Source organism: Camelus dromedarius, chromosome 3 (assembly GCF_036321535.1).
Source record: "Camelus dromedarius isolate mCamDro1 chromosome 3, mCamDro1.pat, whole genome shotgun sequence".
Classification (NCBI taxonomy): Eukaryota; Metazoa; Chordata; class Mammalia; order Artiodactyla; family Camelidae; genus Camelus; species Camelus dromedarius.
In genome coordinates this window covers 61,245,469-61,266,184 of record NC_087438.1, presented here as the reverse complement: position 1 = coordinate 61,266,184, position 20,716 = coordinate 61,245,469, and the positions used below count along the sequence as shown (strand labels likewise).

The window sequence follows — 20,716 nt, the reverse complement described above, 5'->3', positions numbered from 1 at the left end:
AATTTTCCCTGTCAAACTAGTTTTCTCCTTGTTTTTTCACTGAAAGGCCCAGAAAAAAAGAGGGAAGTAAAACAAAGCCATTAACTTTATTGCGATCTAGTCTCTCTTGTTTCAGAGCCACGAAAACATTTTTAAGATTTCATTTTACTGGTAAATAAAACACTTCTGAAGTTCAATAACAAGTTAATGGTCCAAGGTTCATTTTTTTTCTTCCCTTCTTAAGCCATACTGACCTTTATAGAAGCAAAAGAACAACATTTGACATTTCGTGGAAAATAAAGAAACATAATTTAGCAATTTTTAACCAGTTGCCGCACGCTACAGCTTTAGAGTTGCTCAACTCTTTCCAGACACAAACGTCTCACAAGTAGGCTTCATATTCTTTTTAAAATCACAAGTAAATAAACACAAGTTTGATTAGATGAGCCTGCCTTGCATATTTGGCTGATGTCATCCTCTCTTCTCTGGGGGAAAAAAAAACAATTAAAAAAAAAGAAAAGAAAAAAACACAAGATACAGATGACACTGACTTTCTGAAGTGCAACTCGAGAAAGCCACAACTGCAGGTCCTGACTCAGTTATTCAGACTTCTGACCCAACTCTCCCACCACAAAGAACAAACACCCCATGAGCTCGGGGGCTGACTTTTCTGTTGCCTTGGCCCATGTCATCTGCTCACATGGCCTATTCCTCCACCTGGAACAAAAATTGTCTGCTGTCTCCATTCCAGCCCCTGGACCACTGGCACTGCTTCCATTTTCAGTGAAGATTTCCAAGAGTCTGGTGAATGGATGGGCACATTCAATGAAAAAGGAAGGAAAGAACACAAAGCATCTCCTGTGGTCTGAGTACTGAGCTCCTCTACTCTTGATTTCCATGGCTTGTTTTTAGTTCCAGTTGTGGAATAGGAATGAGCACCATTCCCCAACATTCCCGATTCGATGCCTCCTTTAGCTCTTCTGTCTCCCGCAGCACCCTATTCCCTTCTGCATGGACATATATTCGCAGATGGAGGGACCCCTAAATAGGAAGCCCACCAAATTGTGGGTTCTTGCCTCTGGCTGTGAAAGAATTCACACAGTAGAGGCAGAGGGAGGAAGTGAACAGCTGTTTTATTGCTCAGAAAGGGAAATGGAAGGAAAGTGATTGAGCAGGGAGAAGGAAAGGAAGCACTCCAGTGGGGAAAAGGTGCTCGACTGGGGAGCTGTCGGCCAAAACGGCACACTCCACAGGCAGAGTGAGGGCCATCTCAGAGGGCGAGAGGGGGAGAGGCTGAGAGGTGCAGGGACATTTAGTAAAGGTAAAATACACAGGCTATAGGAAGAATGTGGGCCTGCAGGCTGTCTCAGAAGGCAACAGAGAGGACCAAGAGATGCAGGGTGGTTAGTTTTTATGGGCTTGGTAGTTTCATATGCTAATGAGCAGGAGGATTATTCCAACTACTTTGGAAAGGGGTGGGGATTTCCAGGAATTAGGCCCCACCTCCTTTTGACCTTTTATGGTCAGCCTAGGAACTGTCACAGTGCCTGTGGGAGTGCCATGAGGCTCAAGGTCTACTGGAAGCCAGATCTTCCGCCATCTTGGTTCTAACCAGTTTGTCCTGTCCTCAACTGCTGTGTCATTCCTTCAGTGTTGTGCCCCGCCCCCTCCCCTCCCGTCTCACATACTGCAAGTTGCCAAGCACAGCTGAGGGGGTTCTGGCCTGATTTGCCAGGCACGTGCTTTCCCCCATCTGTCAAGGATATCTGGATCTGTGCCTGCTCTGGGGCTGCAGATCTGAGCAAGGTTGAACCCAGTGTTCTGCAGTCACCCAGAACATCCAGAATGGCCAGCCTCTCCCCTCTCAGATCAGTCATGGACTGGAGGTAACTTGAGGGGATGAATCCTCCTGAGGCCACCCTAGGAGCTGGGGTTCAATACAGACAATGTTCAGAAAAAGAGTCCAAGAATTCTTCAAACAACTCTGATTTTTAAAAAATGTTTGGTATTAAAAAATGTGTAAATGACAGAAAGGCCGGAGGAGTTTCTCTTCCCTGATCCGAGCAGACTATGAGGGAGGGGACCCTTCAGTGAGTGCCTACCAGTTAGGCCGGAGGCCCAAAGCTGGCAGCCTGAACACTGCCTGCCGACAGGTTTTGATTGGTCTGCAGAATATTTAAAGGTTGTCTTTAAATAGTTGCCAACATTAACAAATTAGGAGCTTTCACATAAAAATTGGGTTTCTGGCTTCTCTAGAAAAATCAGAAGGTCTGACTGATACTACATCTGCTCCTGTCTAGTAAATGCTTAACTGGAGCCAAGCAGTGGCTGCCCCTTTAGACAAGGCACGCCGGCTCCTGACCACAGGCCCCGGCCCCATCTGCCTGCAGCCCTGCAGGCGCGGGAACTGTGCAGCCGCTGGTAAAAGCATCCTCAGTGACTAGCAGAGAACCTGGTCTCAGCATTGTGTTCTTGTTATTGTTTTGGGGGTTTTTTTGAGTGTTTTTTTTGGGGGGGGAGGTAATTAGGTTTACTTATTTTTTTTTTTAATGGAGGTACTGGGGGTTGAACCCATGACCTTGTGCATGCTAGGCATGCACTCTACCACTGAGCTATACCCTCCCCCTCAGCACTGTGTTCTTGTCAGTAAACATTTGGCAGAGTTTGACTTACATTTCTCTAACCTTTTCCATCCCCTTTCAACCTGCCGCTGAGGACGCCTGGGCACTTACTAGTAATAACACTGCCCTTGCTGAAAGGTCCGAAGTCTCAGCAAAGCCATAATGCCACCACTCTCTGATGGCCTTGTGTATGGGAAGCCAATTGGTCTGGCTGGAAAAGATTTATTAGTGAGGAAAATCTCGAAGTCATATAATTGAATCAACTATTTACAACGCCAGGCCAAGGGAAAGAGTTCCAAGGGCCAAAGGAGAAGTGTGTGCGTGTGTGTGTGCGTGTGTGTTTTATCTACTAATGCAGGCTTTAAATTGGAGTGCACAGTTGATAAATATAAGGCATGATGTCTGAAGTCAAGGTAAGTCTTTGCTTCAACCTGAAACTAGAGAGATTACATTTAGACTCCAGATTCAGGACAGTTGCCAGTTCTCTCATAAAGCAGCAGAGGCTAGCTTCTGGTGACACGCAGCATAACACCGGCTGCAGGGCCAGGCGATAAGTTGGTAACACAGAGGCAAAGTACAATGAGGGGTGATTTTCAAAGCGCTTCGGGGCCCACAGCTGTAAGACGCCTGTTGACTACATAGCAGCGGTCCAGCTACATTTCTCCTGTTCACACAGCTCGAAAAACACAAGCAATCAACTCTTGGCTGACTTCAGGAATCCAGTGGCCTGCCTATGATTCCTCACAGCACCTGCCATGATGAACTGCCTCTAGGAATGTGCGCTGGCTTTCTGAAATCGTACAACTCTGGATGTTTTATTCTTTCTTTTCGCCCTGTCTGAACTGGGAAATTCACCAGGTCTCCTAAAACAAACAAAACCCCAAATGCCCTGCTGAACACTACTTAAGTGGATTTTGGGGCTTTGTTTTTTCAATGCAGAGATGGGTCCTTGTGTGTGGAAGTCATGCTATCTCAGAGCATAATGTACACAGTTATCATGAGGATTACCGACTGAGTCCTGAATGCGTGAGAATGATCAAGATAGATTAAAAAAAAAAGAGAGGGAGAGAGAGAATGGGCTGCAATCGAAACCAGATGTTGAAAGGGAAAGAAAAATGATAAGAAATTCCAGCTGATGACACAGAGATGGAGACAGGAAGAGAAAAAAGGGAACTACCAGTGGTTTTAGATGAATACAAATGGTGCTGCGTTCAGAGGGCCCCTGGATGGTACCTTCTCTGGGATGGTATAAGGATGAGACAACGTTCTTTCACTGCAGGGCTTGTCTGTGCAGCACCTGGAACTGCAAGTGCTTTGTGGATTCAGTTTAGCAGGTTCTCAGCACCGTGGGAGGGGCTGTGATTGGGAGACACATGGAAGATTTATAAATCGTGGCCCCAGATTTCAAGATTATGCTCTGGATTACAATTTTATTTTATGCATTTACGTATTATTTATTTATAGTAAATTCCTTTTATGCTGTTCAGAGCTCACTCTCTGAGTCAGTGACAGTGGGAGGGGCAAGAGCATCCATGATGTTGGTTCTGTGTTCCAGCCAAATAAACTCCCTGGTGGCTGTCTTTGAACTTGTCTTCAAAGATGGAATGCAAGAGAACAGAATCAAATATTTGCAATGGTTAAGGTATCTACAAAAGAATGTTTTTTTTTTAGAAGTTTTTTAAAAAAAGTTCTCGAAACTGTTCTACGCGATCTCATAACAATGTGGTGAAAAGACTGCATTCATGTCACCTCCCTGCCCCACCCCAGGACCTTCTCAGTGCTATTCCCTTTTATTCTCCTTCATAAACGTCTTTCCAGCACGAAGCTTTCCCGTCTCGTACCTTTGCCCACCTCTTTCTTCTATCCAAAGAACCTGAAGAGTCTTTCCTGTTTTCCAAACTCATTCAGATCTGGAATCCTTCACAGATCAGCTCTAGGGCCACATGTTTCATGAAGCCACCTCTGTCTTTTTCAGACTTTTCAGTGAACTTCTCTAATTATTATTATTATTGCTAAGAATAATTACAAATAACACTAGATCACAACCATCACCATCACAGTAAGAATAACTCATACTTCTGAGCATTCTTTCCACTCCACAAACTTGGCCATGCTTCATGTATATTATTTTGCTCATATTACTCAATCCTAAGTACTATTATTATCCCCATTTTCAGAGAGAGAAACTGATGCTTAGAGAAATCAAGTACGTTTCCAATGATATCTAGTAAGTGGTAGAGAATTCTTGATCAGTGTCATCAATTTAGCATTTAACTATGGAGTCATCATTTGTGTCTATTTATTGCACAGTTATTGAAATATTTAAAATGTACTGTTTGGGCCAGGTGTTTTAGTAAAAAGTACAACTGAGGTGTCAATACAAAATGTACTCTTCCGTTAATCCCATGATTTCTATTTCAGGGTTCTGGGAGACTTATGAGATACCTGAGACTGAGCAAAGAGAAGCTTGAATAGCACCTACAAGTGAAGGAAGAAGAGTGAGAGCCCACAAGAGCACTGGGATGTCATCTGGGATAGGTGACTATTTGTTGGAAATCCAGGCTCACTTCCCAGACCATCATCTCTCTCAGGTTTTGCTTTTCCAATTTGAAACAAAAGAATAGCAGAAAACATGTGTACTTGTGAAAGCTATAAAAAGAATGAATGGCAAAAGCAATGTCCCCAAAACTTTTCTGGTTCCCTACACAGAGCACTATTCATCTTTATAAAGTTATGGAATAGAATCGTAAAGTTCTATGTAGATACTGACAGGCATATGCAGAATAGATAAACAAGATTATAGCACAGGGAAATATATACAAGATCTTGCGGTAGCTCACAGTGAAAAAAATGTGACAATGAATATATGTATGTTCATGTATAACTGAAAAATTGTGCTCTACACTGGAATTTGACACTAGATTGTAAAATGACTATAGCTCAATAAAAAAAAGTTAAAAAAAAACTGTAAAGTTCTAGAGCTAGTCAAGATATTGTCCGATTCCATTCATTTTATAGATGAAGGATTCCAGCCTCATGACTTGTCAGAGTCACACAATTAGCTAGTGACGTATCTGTGCTTCCTAAGTTCAAAGCTGTTTTCACAGGTCATCGTGACTCAAATACAGCTTATTTCATAGGCGTACAAGTCCATACATGTCTGTTTATACGTGGGTTACAGAGTCATACACTTGTAATTGATTTCTTTGTACAATCGTATTCTTCAAAGACTGTTTTGGCCCCAAATGTAAAGGAATAGGAAAAGTGGAGGTCTTAAAAAGAAAATGTAGGGACATAGCAAGTCAACCATTCCAACCTGGGCTCCTTCATCCATAAGGTAAAGTAGTTGATTCAAGATCACAAAGTCAGTGAGGATCTGACAGAAGGATAAAACTACTTTTGGTGCCCAAGAATTACCCAAGCTGTTATAGGGAAAGGAGCAAAAAAGGCAATATATGCCATAGGAGATGATAACCCAGAGGAGCAGAAAACAAAGAAGGTTAGGCAGGGGCACGTGACCACTGTAAGGAGAGGAAGGGAATTATAAGCAGTGAGTGTACCAACAGAGGACAGTGCAGAGCCTCCCAGAATTCTGGATGTACAAAATGAGGTCTTCAAGAAACAGCTGGAATGAACCCTACAGACGTGAGGGGCAGTGGTGGCAGCCCAGGAGGATTCTTGGAACACGCACAGTGGCAGGCAGAGGGGTGAGCATAGCCGTAGCCACAGCATGGCCTCTTGCCCTCAGGTCAGCAAAGTGAGGCAGGAGAAAGGAACAATGCGAGCATCGAAGTCAGGGGTGTATATGAATTTGCTAATTCCCATCGATTAATCAGCCCAGTTGGTGATTCAAACAAAGCCAGATTTCAAATAGATTTTATATTTGGCTTCTAGTCATTTTTGCATTAAAAATATGCATTCCATGCTTGAGAGAGAAGAGTACACGATGAAATTAAGGATCTAGGATGAGCGAAATGTGGTTTTGTTTTGGTAGAGATGACCTTTCTGTTTCTCTGACTCTACTTTTCCTAATAAAACATTTGATTTATATGGTTTAGAGGCATAAAAAAACAAACACTGTGGACTCTGTCCAAAGACCAAAGTACTAAATTACAGTGTACTAAGAGAAACCTACCAGTTGCAAAACACTGTGGCTTTTATCAATTATACGTAAATAACATACTGAAGCATGGAGGAAGAGGACAAAAGGAGTATTTTAAAAGTACACATTATTAAAACTTACAAAAACTTGGGTGATAAATATAGCAAGTCCAGAAAATTTGCAGCAATGATTAAAAGGCAACAATTCTTCAAGATAATTCCTGCATTTGCAGCTCATGTCTGTATTATAGTAGTCTAACATTTTTCTGATAATTTAATTTTGAAGTGGAGCTCATGGGTAATGGGCAGAACTGAGAAGGGGTTCTAGCACAGAACTTGCTAGAGTCAGCAGGGACTTGTAAGTCCTCGTTCACTTGTATGTAGCACAGTGTTTCATTTCACTGAAGATCGTACACACGAAAAATCATACTGCCAATGATGAGAGACATCCAAACACTCTCCATTAAGCTAGTATGTATTTGGAAGTAGCAAGTATTTTCTTGGATGTTTCCTCAAATCACTGAGACTAGTTTGGAAACAACTAAATTTGCAAATGGATAAAATTCAAGTAGATGTGAAAAGCTTTTGCAGATTTTTTTTCTACAATGACTACTTAGTTGGCTTCTTCTTCAGAAGAAAGCAAACCTTTAAAAGAGGATGAATGAGACTTTCTGAATAAAAGAAAAGCAAAAGGCTATGACAGAAAGTGAAATTTCATAAAAGTATCTCATAGGAATAAGATACTGAAAAACGTCCGCAGGGATGACCACTTTTCTTACATTTGTTTCAAGCATGAACATTTCTAAAAGACCCAGAGAAATGTAAATGCATTATTATTAATTGGAATATTACTATGAATAAACTTAGTACTAATATAGAATTATTATAAGAAAAACTAAGAAAAAGCAGATTTCTCACAGACTCAGAAACATCTAACTAAATTTTCATACTTGGGAAGAATAAAAAGGGACGTCTCCCTGTACAAATTCCCTTTAATTTTTATAGTGAATTCTTTATGAAAAGTGGTTAACTTAAAAGCATAGCATCTGTAATTCGGTAACATTTATAACCGTTACGAAATTCATTTAGTAAGACTCACTGTTAGCTCTGTTACCCCACGGGCTGTTAATCTGCTAGACTTCTAAGGGGAAAAGTATTTGAAGGCTTTCTGATAGAGAATCATGGGTAAATTTATTCAGTTTTTATTTTGCTTCTCAGTCTTCACTGAAGAAAGAAAAAAATGCCTTTGAAAAACTTCCTTTGAGCGAATGCTCAGGTCACTGACGTAGCTCTAGTGGTCAGGTTACACAGCTCTAGCGATCTTTTTTTCTGCACTACGCCACTCAAAATTCTCCAGCTCTTCCTAACATCGAGGGTGGAGTGGGCACTCAGTGACAACACAGCACATCTTCAGTACAAAGTGCTGCCGCCCCATCGGCGGACCAGAGGCCGGATACGACCTCAAAGCGGAAAGAACGCAGCGAAGCAAAACGGAGACAATGGCTTCTCAAGCACCAAATTCCCTGACTTCATTTTAAGAGTCACAGACACACTGGGGACATTGCTCCCTGGACTGAATACAGTCAGTGAATCCAAAGTTTCCATTCCGCTGTTGTTGCTGTTGTTGTTGTTGCTGGCTGTTCTATGCTTTCAGACGGCCTGTTTAGTCCTAGTTAGTGCTAAGCGTACCAAGTGTTTGTCTTCACCCGGCAACTAGCAATGAAGTGGAGAACAATAAAGCTAGAGACTCAGTGTTTTCCTAGAAAAATGTTAACTGCACTGTGCTTTTGCTGCCATGTTTAAACTTAGTTGATATTCCCTGAAAAGTAAAGTGTGTTAGGGATTCCAGAAAACACTGGATTCACGGACGGGGCTGTTACCAGAGGTTTGGGAAACCCACTCTACCTGGCCTGTTTAGCTCAATGCGTACGGCTTTCGGGCTTCCTTTAACAAGCCTCCTCCTGGATGCTTTGCACCTGGGCAAAAAACATCCAATGTTTGATGTTTTCTAGCTCTGTCTTAGTCTTTGTGTCTCAGATGTAGGTTTTTCTATATGATATTTAAAAAGACTGACAGGCAGCTGGTCCAGGTGACAGGTAGTTCAGTTGCAGCAGCAGGTAAGAGCATGGGCTTTAGAGAGTGGTGGGGACAATGAGAAATGGGAAGAGAAAGTAAGGGATTTCTAAGGGAGCCACAGACATACCACAAACTTCACACTTTTTTTTTTAGAGCTTTTGAGGGCAGGGGTCATGTTTTTTTATTTCTGTTTCAGCTTTCTCAGTGCTTACAAATGTCCTAAGCAAGCAACAGGAACCTGACTTGCTAAACTGACTTGATGTTCAAGGTCACTTCTATTTAGACTGGCTAAATTACAGAACTAGGGAAAGGAAGGATGTCAGATAGCTTGTGGGCAGCACATTCCCTGTGGACCCTCTGTCTCATCTGGAGTCTGTTGGGCGACACTGCTGCCCGACAGACCCCTCAGTGAAGATCTTCAACTAAGACAAAAAGAGACTCTTCTTTGAGAGGACATGACTTTATAGGGAACATCAGTGTTAAAATAGATAAACATTTGTTGAAACAAATTAATTTTTACAAGTGAAACACAAGAAAACAGTAACTCATATGTTAATTATGCTTATGTATTCATTTTAATTCACTTTGCCTCTTTATGCATTTTAATTTAGCAGAAGTTCTAATTCGACAAGCATTTGTTGAACAACTACTCTAAGTACAACCTTCTGCTAAGGTTCCGTGGGATAAGTAAAATATATGATACTAATGAGCTTGTTTATAAAACAGAAACAGACTCACAGACAGAAAACAAGTTTATGGTTATCCAAGGCAAAAGGGGGTGGAGGAGGGATATATTAGAAGTATGGGATTAGCAGATACAAACTAATATATATAAAATAAACATGACGGTTCCACTGTATAGCACAGGGAACTATATTCAATATCCTGCAATAAACCACAATGGAAAAGATAGGAAAAAGAATATATACATGTAAAACTGCATCACTTTACTGTATGCCTGAAACTAACACAACATTGTAAATCAACTGCAATGAAAAAAAAATTAAAAACCTAAAAACCAGCTAGTATCTGAGAGGCCAAGATCGTGGAGAGAAGCAAAATCCACTGAGTGGGAAGCCCTATATTCATTGCTGGGTTTTTTTTTGTTTTTTTTTTTAAAGGGACTTTTCCTCAAAGTGAGATGCCTAGGGGCCAAACAGAAAGTTGTAGCCTGGGACCTGCAGGAATCTAACGAGGCTGGGGAGACAAAAAATAGGACTGAAATCTACTAAAGCAACCAGGACTTGAGGGGCCAAGACCCCAAAGAAAAAGGGAACTGTAAAGGCATTTGCCACTTCTGAAGCTGCCTGTGCGGGTTGAAAGGCTCAGAAACCAAGCAGAAAGCAGCTGCTCAGAGGCTCAACAGCTAAGCAGACACTTCAGCAGCTGCACGTACCAGGGAACGAAAAGACAAGAGTCCAGAGCCTGCCGAGGAGGAGGAGTTCCAGAAGACACAACGGGCTTTCAGGTGAGTCCCCTGGATCACCTGAATCAAACTTAGTTTGCCCCAAGAGAGGAGGCAAACCATAACTGGATTAACCATCACTATACCTGAAACCCAGTTTCTACTAGACCAGGGTGATAGCTCATATTCAATTTGGCTTCCAAGAGAAAGTGAAATCCTCTTCAGAGGAAGAAATTTGAAGTAATTTTTATATAGGGTTGGCACACGGACTGCCACCTCTGAGAATTTACTTGCTAAAGCTTTTGTCTGGCCCACACGATGTTCGCTTTTCTCATCCGCATGCTTTTGGGAGGAGTCTGTACTGTCTGGTTCTTCCACAGTCCCCACCAATCTCTGTGGTCTCACAAGAGGCCCATTTTGCCCACCTAAAGTTACTGACTGGAAACTGAAGGCATTTCCTACACCCTGGAAAGCAGATGAGTGAGGACCACAGATCTATGTTCTAAACCAAGCACTATGTCAGTGATCACAGGAGGCTGCATGAGGGGAGCATCGGTGGGTGGCGGACATCACTAAGAGGGAGGGCCGGTGGCGGAAGAGAGGATTTAAGGACGGAGTTTACAAATCCTTGTGTAGCCTCTAATTTGCCTTTATGTGGCTTCTGAGACAAACACTTCTTCTTGTCCACGTATTCATTTATAGTACTTTACATTTGTAAAACATTACATAGTTTACAAATTATGTTTTTATACGCTACTTAGGACAAAACTTAGGGCAAGAATCACACCTCTGTTTGGAAAGCAGATAACTAAGGCTCAGAGAGGCCAAGTCCCTGGAAGAACGGAGACTGCACAACGCTCCTTCTAGTACACTTGACAGCTCGGTATTACAGAAGGTCATAAAATACGCATACAAATGTACTCATGGAAAATGTATTCTCCTCATCCCAATATCTGCGTTAAGACATGAGATAAGAAGAAAATTTTAGACCCTGGAAAAATTATAAATTAACAGCAAGTCAAAGAATCTGAATGACTCGGTGAAAACGAGTCTCAAATGTTAACTGTTTGATTTGTTCTCCCAAAACTGTTTTTAACAAGGGGAGGCATGTGTCTTGCTTACTCTAATTCTTATAGGTTTGCTATTTCAAGAATCAGAGTGTTCTAAAATGTTTTCACATGTAAAGTAAAGGTCCACAGAGCCCAAAAGCATGCCACATGGTTAAAATGCAAAGCATGTGGTCATGGAGGCACAGGAAAGAACACTGAAATAGAAAAACCACGGAGTGAGAAACTAAGATAGGATCAGAGCAGGAGAAATGGAGGAACCTCTTTTGCAAGGATAGAGCCAGGTATCAAAACACAGTCTATTCAAGCCCATCATTACTGAAATTGTATTCACAGAAGACACTCACTGGCAGATCAGATCCTGACACTTTTATTTAGAGAACCCAGCACAAACAAAAGCAAAAATCCGGCAGCCTCTGAAGAGCGCTGCTTGGCCAATCAACAGGCTAACGTGAAGGTAATGTTAGATGCTGTCATTCATTGTCAAATGGAGTAAGAGGTTTATTGCGCAAGGACACAAAGATATTTCACCAGCCCAGATGCTACTGAACATTGAACAGAATGGCACAATCTAATCAAGACAATTTAAATACATCTCCTTGTCTGAGCTTCTGTATATTTATTTGTAAAGTTATAGAAATGCTCTGGGACGTTGTGAAGTGCACATGAGGTATTGGTTAGTTTCTGAATTTCACTCTCCAAAACAAGTGCAGTGATTTTTTTCCACTGAACTTGACATGGTTCTGGGACAAATCAGTGATAGAGTCCCAACCTCCCCTGGCTTCTGCATGTTTATTACAGGGTTTTCTGGGAAGACTGCTTTTCCACTCTTCATGAATAGTTCATGTGCTAGTCTCCAATGGAAACAAAGTGACATTTCTTATTACTGCTGGCTGTTGGAAAGCAATCGCAAAGGGAGTGCCTTGAAACAATTAGTCCTCTGTAACTGATTATTTAACAATGTGTATTTCCCAAGAGCTGTTTATCCTCAAAAGGGAGCAGCCAAGACTAAATATGTACTGTATCTAAGCAGACACTTGCACTGAAGCCCTCTGGATGCTAAATGGAAATTCTCACAGAACAAAATTAAAGGAGGATTATTAATTTTCTTCTCTATTCCATTGCAATGAACTCTGTAACTTTTTGTGAGCAAGGAAACATATTCCATTTCTTATGATACCTCAAGGACTATTTTTACTGGGAAAATCTTTTCCTGAAAGATGGCTTTAGTTTTAAAGCTGAAACTCAACGTATTAACAAGAGATAGGTGGAAAGAAGGAAGAAAGAGAGGGAAGGAAAGAGGGAGGGAGGTGAAAAAAAGGAGTAAAAAAGAAACCCAATTTTTTAGTAGAAGAAAAATACTTTGTTTTCAAGGCACTATAGTGGACACCAAAGAACCATAATTTTTTTTTTAAAGTAGCAGAAACTGTTCCCACCTTTGAGTCACTTATTTCCCTAGCTATTTAGCTGTTTAAGACATGAGGCTAGAAATGACAAGGATTTTAACCAGCTGACCTTAAATTTGAATACAGGCTTTATATTTTTAGCTACAAATTCCATGTTGTAACTCCCTTCTCTGAAATAGGGAATGATCCAAAAACTGCCAGGGAACATCTCGAGACCAGATGCTTGCACAAACGAATAAGCAGAAGTCAATTACAGAGACAGTTAAATAAGATTCTGAAGAATGTGGTCTCATAACTCACATTCTGAGACATGTCATTTCCCAATACTATGTAAAGTTCCACTCCCTTGCCAGCTTGTGTACTCCAAGAAGAATTCATTTCAGCTTTTGGAACAATTCTTCTGTGTATATGAATCTTCTCCAAAAACTTATTTTTCAGCATCACTAAGAATCTTAAGCCTATTTACTGCCGGCTACCCTCATTATCTTATGTGGGATTCCCTACATGTGAGAAGATTGTCAGTCAGTGAAATTTTGACTTAGTAAATGTGAGAGAGCCCTAGAGAAACCTGAAATAAATGCTGTATTTAAGTATGAATCTGAGTGGTTGAGGTTAAAAATGTAACTATATTTTAGAACACAATTAAGCTAGGAGTGATGTGAAAAACATGAAAAAGTGTGGCACAGGCATTGATCCATCAGACTGCAGATCTAGTGCTGGAATTGGGACTTGGAGGCTTCCTGTCTAGCCAAACATTAGCCTTTTAGCTGCTGGCGGTCTGCAGATGCTTCTAGCTTAAATGGTTAGAAGCCAGATACGCACGCAGGGGGTTTAGATGGTAGTTACTTCAGTATTATAATGACTGGTATGAAATGACTGGTTCTACCAGTGCCCACTAGCTGGGTACTGGGCTTAGTGATTACTCCCTTTAATTGTTACACAAATGCGGATATACCTTGGACTAAACATTTTAAGAAAGTTGTGATCTATAAGTATTAGCATAAATCTACTTAGAAATAAAAGACAACTTTTTTTTTTAAATAGAGGTTGTTGAATGTATGGATAGAAGGATTAAGAAAAATATTAAATGTAATCCCTTATGCCTTCCTTGTGGACAATACAGAGACATTTGGTTATACGCTGGATCCCAAAGATATTCATAATAAACCGTGTCACAATGATGAAGTTTCCAGGTAGTTTGACCATAACTGCCCTTGGCCTGGTCCAAACTTGTATCAATGAACAAGAAAATTTAGAAAACATGTATAGCGATCGCCTGTTACTTTGGTCTGCCTGGCACTGCGACCATTCTATGGGTAAGAGAGTCTTTTCTTCTGGGGGAACCCCATTCCGCGTGCTTTTGGTGAGATCGACTCAACTCTTTCCACCTCTGGAGTCTGCTTACGACCCAGACCTGGCCAGAGTCCCTGTCACTCTGTGATTTGTTTCTGGATGATCAGTGATCCAAAGTGAGGGGAATTTAAGTCCTTCACAGCATTTTCCTATTGAGGTGTAAGTTCTTTCTCTGCTGGGGCTGGAAAGCTGATAGGAATTAAAACTGGTGGTGGCTCCCTTGCTTAGTGCACTCAGAAAACCCCTTCAGCAAAAAGTAAGACAGTGCCCTGAGGCCTCTGGGGTTTGGGATCACTAATCAAGAATGTATGGAACTACTGTTTTCATTTTGGAAGTTTCAGAGTCTTTTTGACATGAAACAAAGCGCAAGAAAAATCAGGATGTTTTCACCTCACAACCACAAATCAACTGCATCACAGGGAAGTGGCAAAGACACAGGTAACATGAACTTGCCGACACGTTGGCAAGCGACTCCTAGAATTAAAAACACAAATTCCCAGGGAATAAACTTAAAGGACATTTCACCCTTCATTCTCTACCTTCTCCTCACTCTTGATATCCACCAGTTAAACACTTTTTTAAGCAATCAAGAAGATATAAATAATACAGATCAATAAAATTCTGAATTGAAGTTCAGCTCTTGGGGAAAAAAGTCACGTGTTTTTCAAGGAAGACTCAATAAAGTAGTAGCAGACGTATTTAGAATGATAATTTTTTTTGGCCTCACTTTTGTGTTTGCATCCATTTGTGCTTTTTAGAAAGTTTTTCATATACATTTTCTTGAATGCGCAAATGAATTAAGTTTGGTAGCTCAACCCTGATTCCTTAGAAAGTGATCTGGAAACTGCTGAAAATATTTCAAGGGATCAAAATTTCCTTTTAAAAACTGCATCCAATAATAAATATAAAAAATATACCTTTCATCTGTGAGTCTCAGAGCACCTATGACATAACAATCTGGATAAAAAGTGAGACAGTAACTACCTCTGAGTAAAATATAGAAGCCAAGCATGAGACACCTAATACACATTTACGGTCAATCATGTTCACAAAAGCCGAAAAGAAACACAAAGCCAGTAAAAAAACAAAAACAAAAACAAACAAAACTGTTAAGTTTTCATGGAATATACTTGGAAGATCTTACTAGGATGTACCCATATTCCATGGAAACGCTCAACCTGAAGACATAAGGCAGTTTATAAATTAAATGAACGCTAATAAGCCCTAGAGAAATCATATTTTCCAAGTGTTTCTTAAGAGGCGTTCTTTTTAGGACTGACTCACTGAGCGCTGGTACGAGGAGTGGGCCAGTGCTCCAGATGCCACGCAGCAGTGATACAGTCATTGCTTCAACAGCGCCACACAGAGGGAATTAAGCTCATTAAACATGAGTTTGAAATATTTAGTTTTGACTTATACTTAGCTTGTTTTCAGTTCCTCAAAGAAAAAGTTCACAGCACTTCTTTTTGTATCTCCCCATGAAATATAGCTAAATGCTCAACAACCCTCCTTTATTACCAAGCCTCCATCCTCCATAAGAGCTCAAAAAACCTTTTTCCTGTGTCTGTGGTTTGATAGCATACACTGCTACCATTTTAATCATAAGGCTTAATTTTTTAAATTACTGCTGAATTACAATTACAGATTTTGGGGGTCCAACCTCCACTGAGTCCTACCGATTTCTCTCCAGTCATTTCTTCACCGTCTTTGAAAGCACCATAATTTTTATGTTCTTTGCTTTCTGCCTGAAGATTGCTCCTTACCTTTTACCATTTTTAGCTCAAGCTTTGAACAGATTCCTTTCAACAAACGTCCTTGCCTTTTGCCTTTTGGAGATAAGAGAGGACATTAGATGCAAACTCCAACTTTCCACACCTTTAGCTCCAGAATAGTTTTTCGTACATACCTAATCCTTCTTTTCCAAGCCTCGAGAGAAAGAACCCCCTCTTCTCCCTCAGATAAGCCCTCTATCTCTTCTGTTCTTCCTGCCCTGTCCGTGATTTTGCCAAGGCAATGAGTCTTTCCTCTGCTCGTTTCTCCTGTGTCGGTTCTTTTCACAAATAAAGAAAACAAAACCCCTAAATTTCCTTTGAACCAAGCAACGTTCCTTCTTAAGCCATTGCCCCTTCTCTCTCTTTGCATTCTCCATTACACTTCTTGAATTAAAGACAGAAAGTGTTATTTATGTGTGAGGTACTGTACAATTTGCTTTATGTTCATTATACCATTTAATTAAATCCCACTGTAATCCTAAATAACATTTCTTCCCAAATCACGGATGAAGACAGTAGAACTGAGTCAGGATCCATGACTCAGCTGAAGTAAACCAGAGAGCAGGCTGGTGGAGTTGAGATCATGCTTCACTTCAGCCAGTGGTTCTCAAGCTGGGGTCCCTAGAGCAGCTGCATCAGCATTACCTGGAACTTGTTAGAAATGCAAATTCTCGGATCCCGCCTGATTTACCGTATCAGAAACTCTGGGTGTGGGGTTATGGCAAGTCCTTCACGCGAGTCTGACGACACTGCGGTTCGGGGACCGCTGCCCTAGACTGCACTGCCCCACAGCTCCCATCCCATCTAACTTCTCTGCTGCACTGGGTAGGGCTGGATGCTGTTTTCTTTTGAAGCTTTCTTTTCTCCCAGCAATTCCAAACCACCGTATCTTGATTGCCTTTCACTAACGATCTCTTTCACTAGCCTTCTCCTCATACCTAGTCACTAAAACATTGGTGGCTTGACCAATGTCTCCCAAATTTCACCAATTCACCAACTTGGCTGCATATTCCCTAAGGCCCTCTCCTGATGTGATCTCCATGCTGACCAGAGGAGTCAGTGCCTAGCCATTCACCCGAGCCTGCATCTCTAGGTGGTGCTGCTCTCTCACCACAACATTCCTGGTTAACCAAATTTCGTCAGTATTTGTCTCTATAATATTCTCAAACCCGTCACCTGGTCTCTATTCCCAGGTGTACTCCCCAACATGAAGGGCTGGAATATGACAACGTACCTGCCTGGAGCTGCTCTTTTAAACACCGTCCTAAACATTTCCAGCTATCCTTCTAAAAAGTAAGTATGAGTGTATCATTCTCATTTAGAATTTAAAAAATTCAAAAAACCCCAAAATTTAAAAAACAAATTAGAACACAGCAACAAAAAAACCAACTTTAATGGCTTCCCCCTACCTAAAGGCTGAAGTTTAACATCCCATACGGAACATTGACGATGGCGCTGAAGCCAGCCTTGCTATCTGTCTCCACTCCCATCACACCCTTTGTAACTGCAAAACCTTTCCTCCTCCTGCAACCCCCTGCTTAATGTAGGCAAGATTAATCAAGCTTTCTTTCTGCAGCCTAGGCTAACCTTGTGTACTTTGCTTGAAATACCCATCTCTAACCACCTATTCATCACTTAATTAGTAAACATTAAAGGCAACACAGTCAGGGGCAGGTAAAATGAGTGAATTAAATCTACCGAGCATAATGACGGCACCTGTCCCATCCAAAGAGGGCAGCGTCTACTCAGGACTTAAAAACTGCTGCCCTGCAAGTACTGCCATTAAAGAGAAGCCAGATATTCATTTTATGTGAAATTTCTCAATTTTAAAAGTTTGCAAAAATATTAAAAAAAAAAATCTAAAACCCTGTTCCATGTACCATTGTGTGTCCACCAAACAAAATACATCTGTAGGCTGTCAGTGTGGACTTTGGTTTTGGTGTTAGTTCTGCTAAGCCCTGGGATTCAAAAGTGACACAATGTCTGACCTGAGCAGTTCACCTTTGGGGCTCAGCTCAAACACTAGGACAGGCAGGAGTAAACAAGTCCTTCACTCTGCTCTCGTAACACTCTGTTTACATGGCATCTGCCATATATATACCCTTATAGCCCAATTGTTTGCTTACTCCCTGAATCACCAGGTCCTAGAGGAGCAGGCTGTCATCTTCATCCTGGTACTGACAGCACTGGCGCCCTGTACTAGCAATGGGTACACATTGATTATCTACATAACTTGTATCAACTTGGTTCCAAACTTTTAAATTACTTTGTATTTTTCCCTCCCTAAATCGACACTATGTTTTGATTAGGCACCCTGCTCTTAGATATGATCTCACTAAAGAATCTGTCTCCCCAAAAGCAAACCTAAATACGTTTTGAGTCCTATTTCAGGTGTGTGCTATCACCCTAATATGTTTTCCTACAGAGGTTTCTTGCAAGATGGTGGTCAAAGCCAGGGCTGTTTTGAGATAGTTTTGGTAAATTCAAGAAACTATTTGAGTCTAGGACAGATCTTTCCACTTGGGAAAATAAGAAAAATGAGTTCAATTGTTCCATTTGTCAATTTCACGGTGCAACTTTCCCCCATTTTTAACAAAAGCTAAAAAAGTCAGCTTTAATTTTTGTTACAGTTATATCATTTCTAGTTATGCTATCCAAACATGCTCACAAAACTAATTTAAGCTAGGCATTGCCAGACTTGGAGGACGTCAATCATTCATCAGTCAATCAAAATATTAAGCTCCAGACTTAAGAGGGGACTGTGTGAACATCACTGTTACTTCACTGCTCAGTTGATCTAAGTTTTAGACACAGCCATGTATGTGCATAGATCCTAGACGGCTGCCATCAGCAAAGTTTATGAACATCAATCCTGTTGAAAAAGTATGTTTTTGTAGTTACTTAGATGCTGTCAAAACGAAGTAGAGTAAATACTTTATATTTTCCTTATCTGTATAATCAGCAAGTTTGAAGCCCAGTCAGCCATACTTCAGGTGCTAAATATTTTTAACATAGTTTTTATCACTTTATTCTAAAGTTCTGACTGATGTTTTTGTGTGCACGAATACACCTACGTGTGGACACTTGGTACCTTTACACTGAAACTCCATGCCTTGTGTTCATTAGGAGGCATGTGTGCTGTCTATAACCAAACTGTAAGGCTTACCTGCAGACTGTTGAAAATGACAAAGAGGACCAACATCCAGAAGTGTCTGTAAGCCATGTGCAGGCCTCCCCAAAGCCATGTCATCGAAATCAGGGCAAAAAGATACAAAACCAGTGGAATTTCTAGAAATCATAAAAAAAAAAAAAAAAGAAAAAAGAAAAAAAGAAAAGAAAAAATTTTTGAACTTCAGAATACCTCATAGTAACACATATATGCAAAATTATTTTTAGCTCCTTTCTGGAAAATACTCCCTATGCCTAAGTACCCATTTTGAAACAACAACCTTGGAAATCCCATTCTTATGCCAGAGAAGAGAAGGCACATTGCTGAGTCCACATTCCTTCTGTTTTGCTGGTAGGCAGGGGGTTGGAGAAGGGTGAGAACTGTTCCTCTCCTAGACTACCACCTGCTGGACTGTTCAGGAAGTGCCACTGAGAACCGCAGATATGCAATCACATTTCAATCCCAGGGAAGACAGGGCATATAAATCTCCTTAAAAGAGCTCCCCACCAGAAAATGGTAGACAGCAGCGTGCTCCCAAAATTACTGTAGTCCAATCCCACATTTGAAACATAAATGATATAACTTGTTTGTATGTAATGGAAAAATAGGCATTCATCTCTTTTTCTGACTGAGTAGACACCAAACTTTATTTATAGCTATGGTTAAGAACAAAGATGAAGGGATGGATTCACTACTGTCAACACTAAGCTTATTCTACCCATCATTTTATCATGCAATTTGTTTTAATAGTTTCCAGAACAGCTTTCTTCAGGGCCAAAGGACTTCATTACTCTTTCTACTTATCTCTGATATTTGGGAATTAGAATAATAATCTTAAAAGGGGATTATTAATATTTAAATGGCAGGCTATGTAAGAATTAGAAAGTGAATCTGATCTCTGCAGCTGCAAATAAACACACTTTCAAGCTACTGAAAGATGAGGATGGACCACATCACTGACACAACTCTCATGACAGACCTCAAAGTCCATATATCCTCACCATCAACAAAGGCCTAAAATCTACTTGCACTGTGGAATTATTTACAACTTCAGCAAATTTTAAAACTTCAGTTGTTTTGAAACAATCTCAAACTTATAAAAAGTTGCAAGTATAGTATGGCTACAAAGTTTTGCGGTTGTTTTTTTCCCCTGAACCATTTCAGAGTTGCCAACCTGATCCCTCATCACCCTCTGAACACTGGAGTGTGTATTTTCTACAAAGACATGCCTCCTACATAACCACAATACAACCATCAAATCAGAAAATTGACATTGATAGGTTACAACCCTCCTCGGATCCCATTCAGTATCTGTAAATTATCCCAATAATTTCTGTTGTAGCAGAAAAATCCAGTTGACATTCTCTATAATTTTCTTTAGTCTGAAATGGTTCTTTTGAGTGTCCTTGACTTTCATGACTCTAGCATTTTTGAAGATTACCAGCCAGTTTTTCTTGTAGGGTGTCCTTAAATTTGAATTTGATATTTTCTCATGATTTAGATGGTAAAGTTGGCCAGAAATCACAGAAGTGATGCTGGGTTCTTTTTTAGCATTTATGCCACAATAATTCACTTTGTCCCATTATTAAAATGTTCATTTTGGTTACTTGATTAAGACAGCAGACAAACTGTAAAGTTAGTCTTTTCCCCTTTATAACTAATATGAATTGTGTATGGCATTATTTTGAAACTAGGTAAATATCCTTTTACTTATCAAATGTTTGATTTATTCATGTGTTTTTTATAATATGGACCCACAGATTCCAA

General features: G+C 40.6%; 1 protein-coding gene across 2 annotated transcripts in view; it reads right to left on the bottom strand.

Moving 5' to 3' along the window:
• Window positions 1-20,716, bottom strand: part of ADGRV1 (adhesion G protein-coupled receptor V1) — a 471,359-nt gene that overhangs the window by 36,338 nt on the left and 414,305 nt on the right. For both annotated transcript variants that reach the window (XM_064482395.1, XM_064482396.1), the window contains one exon: window positions 18,947-19,068. In XM_064482395.1, the coding sequence (XP_064338465.1) occupies window positions 18,947-19,068 (122 nt within the window). The remainder of the gene's footprint in view (window positions 1-18,946; window positions 19,069-20,716) is intronic.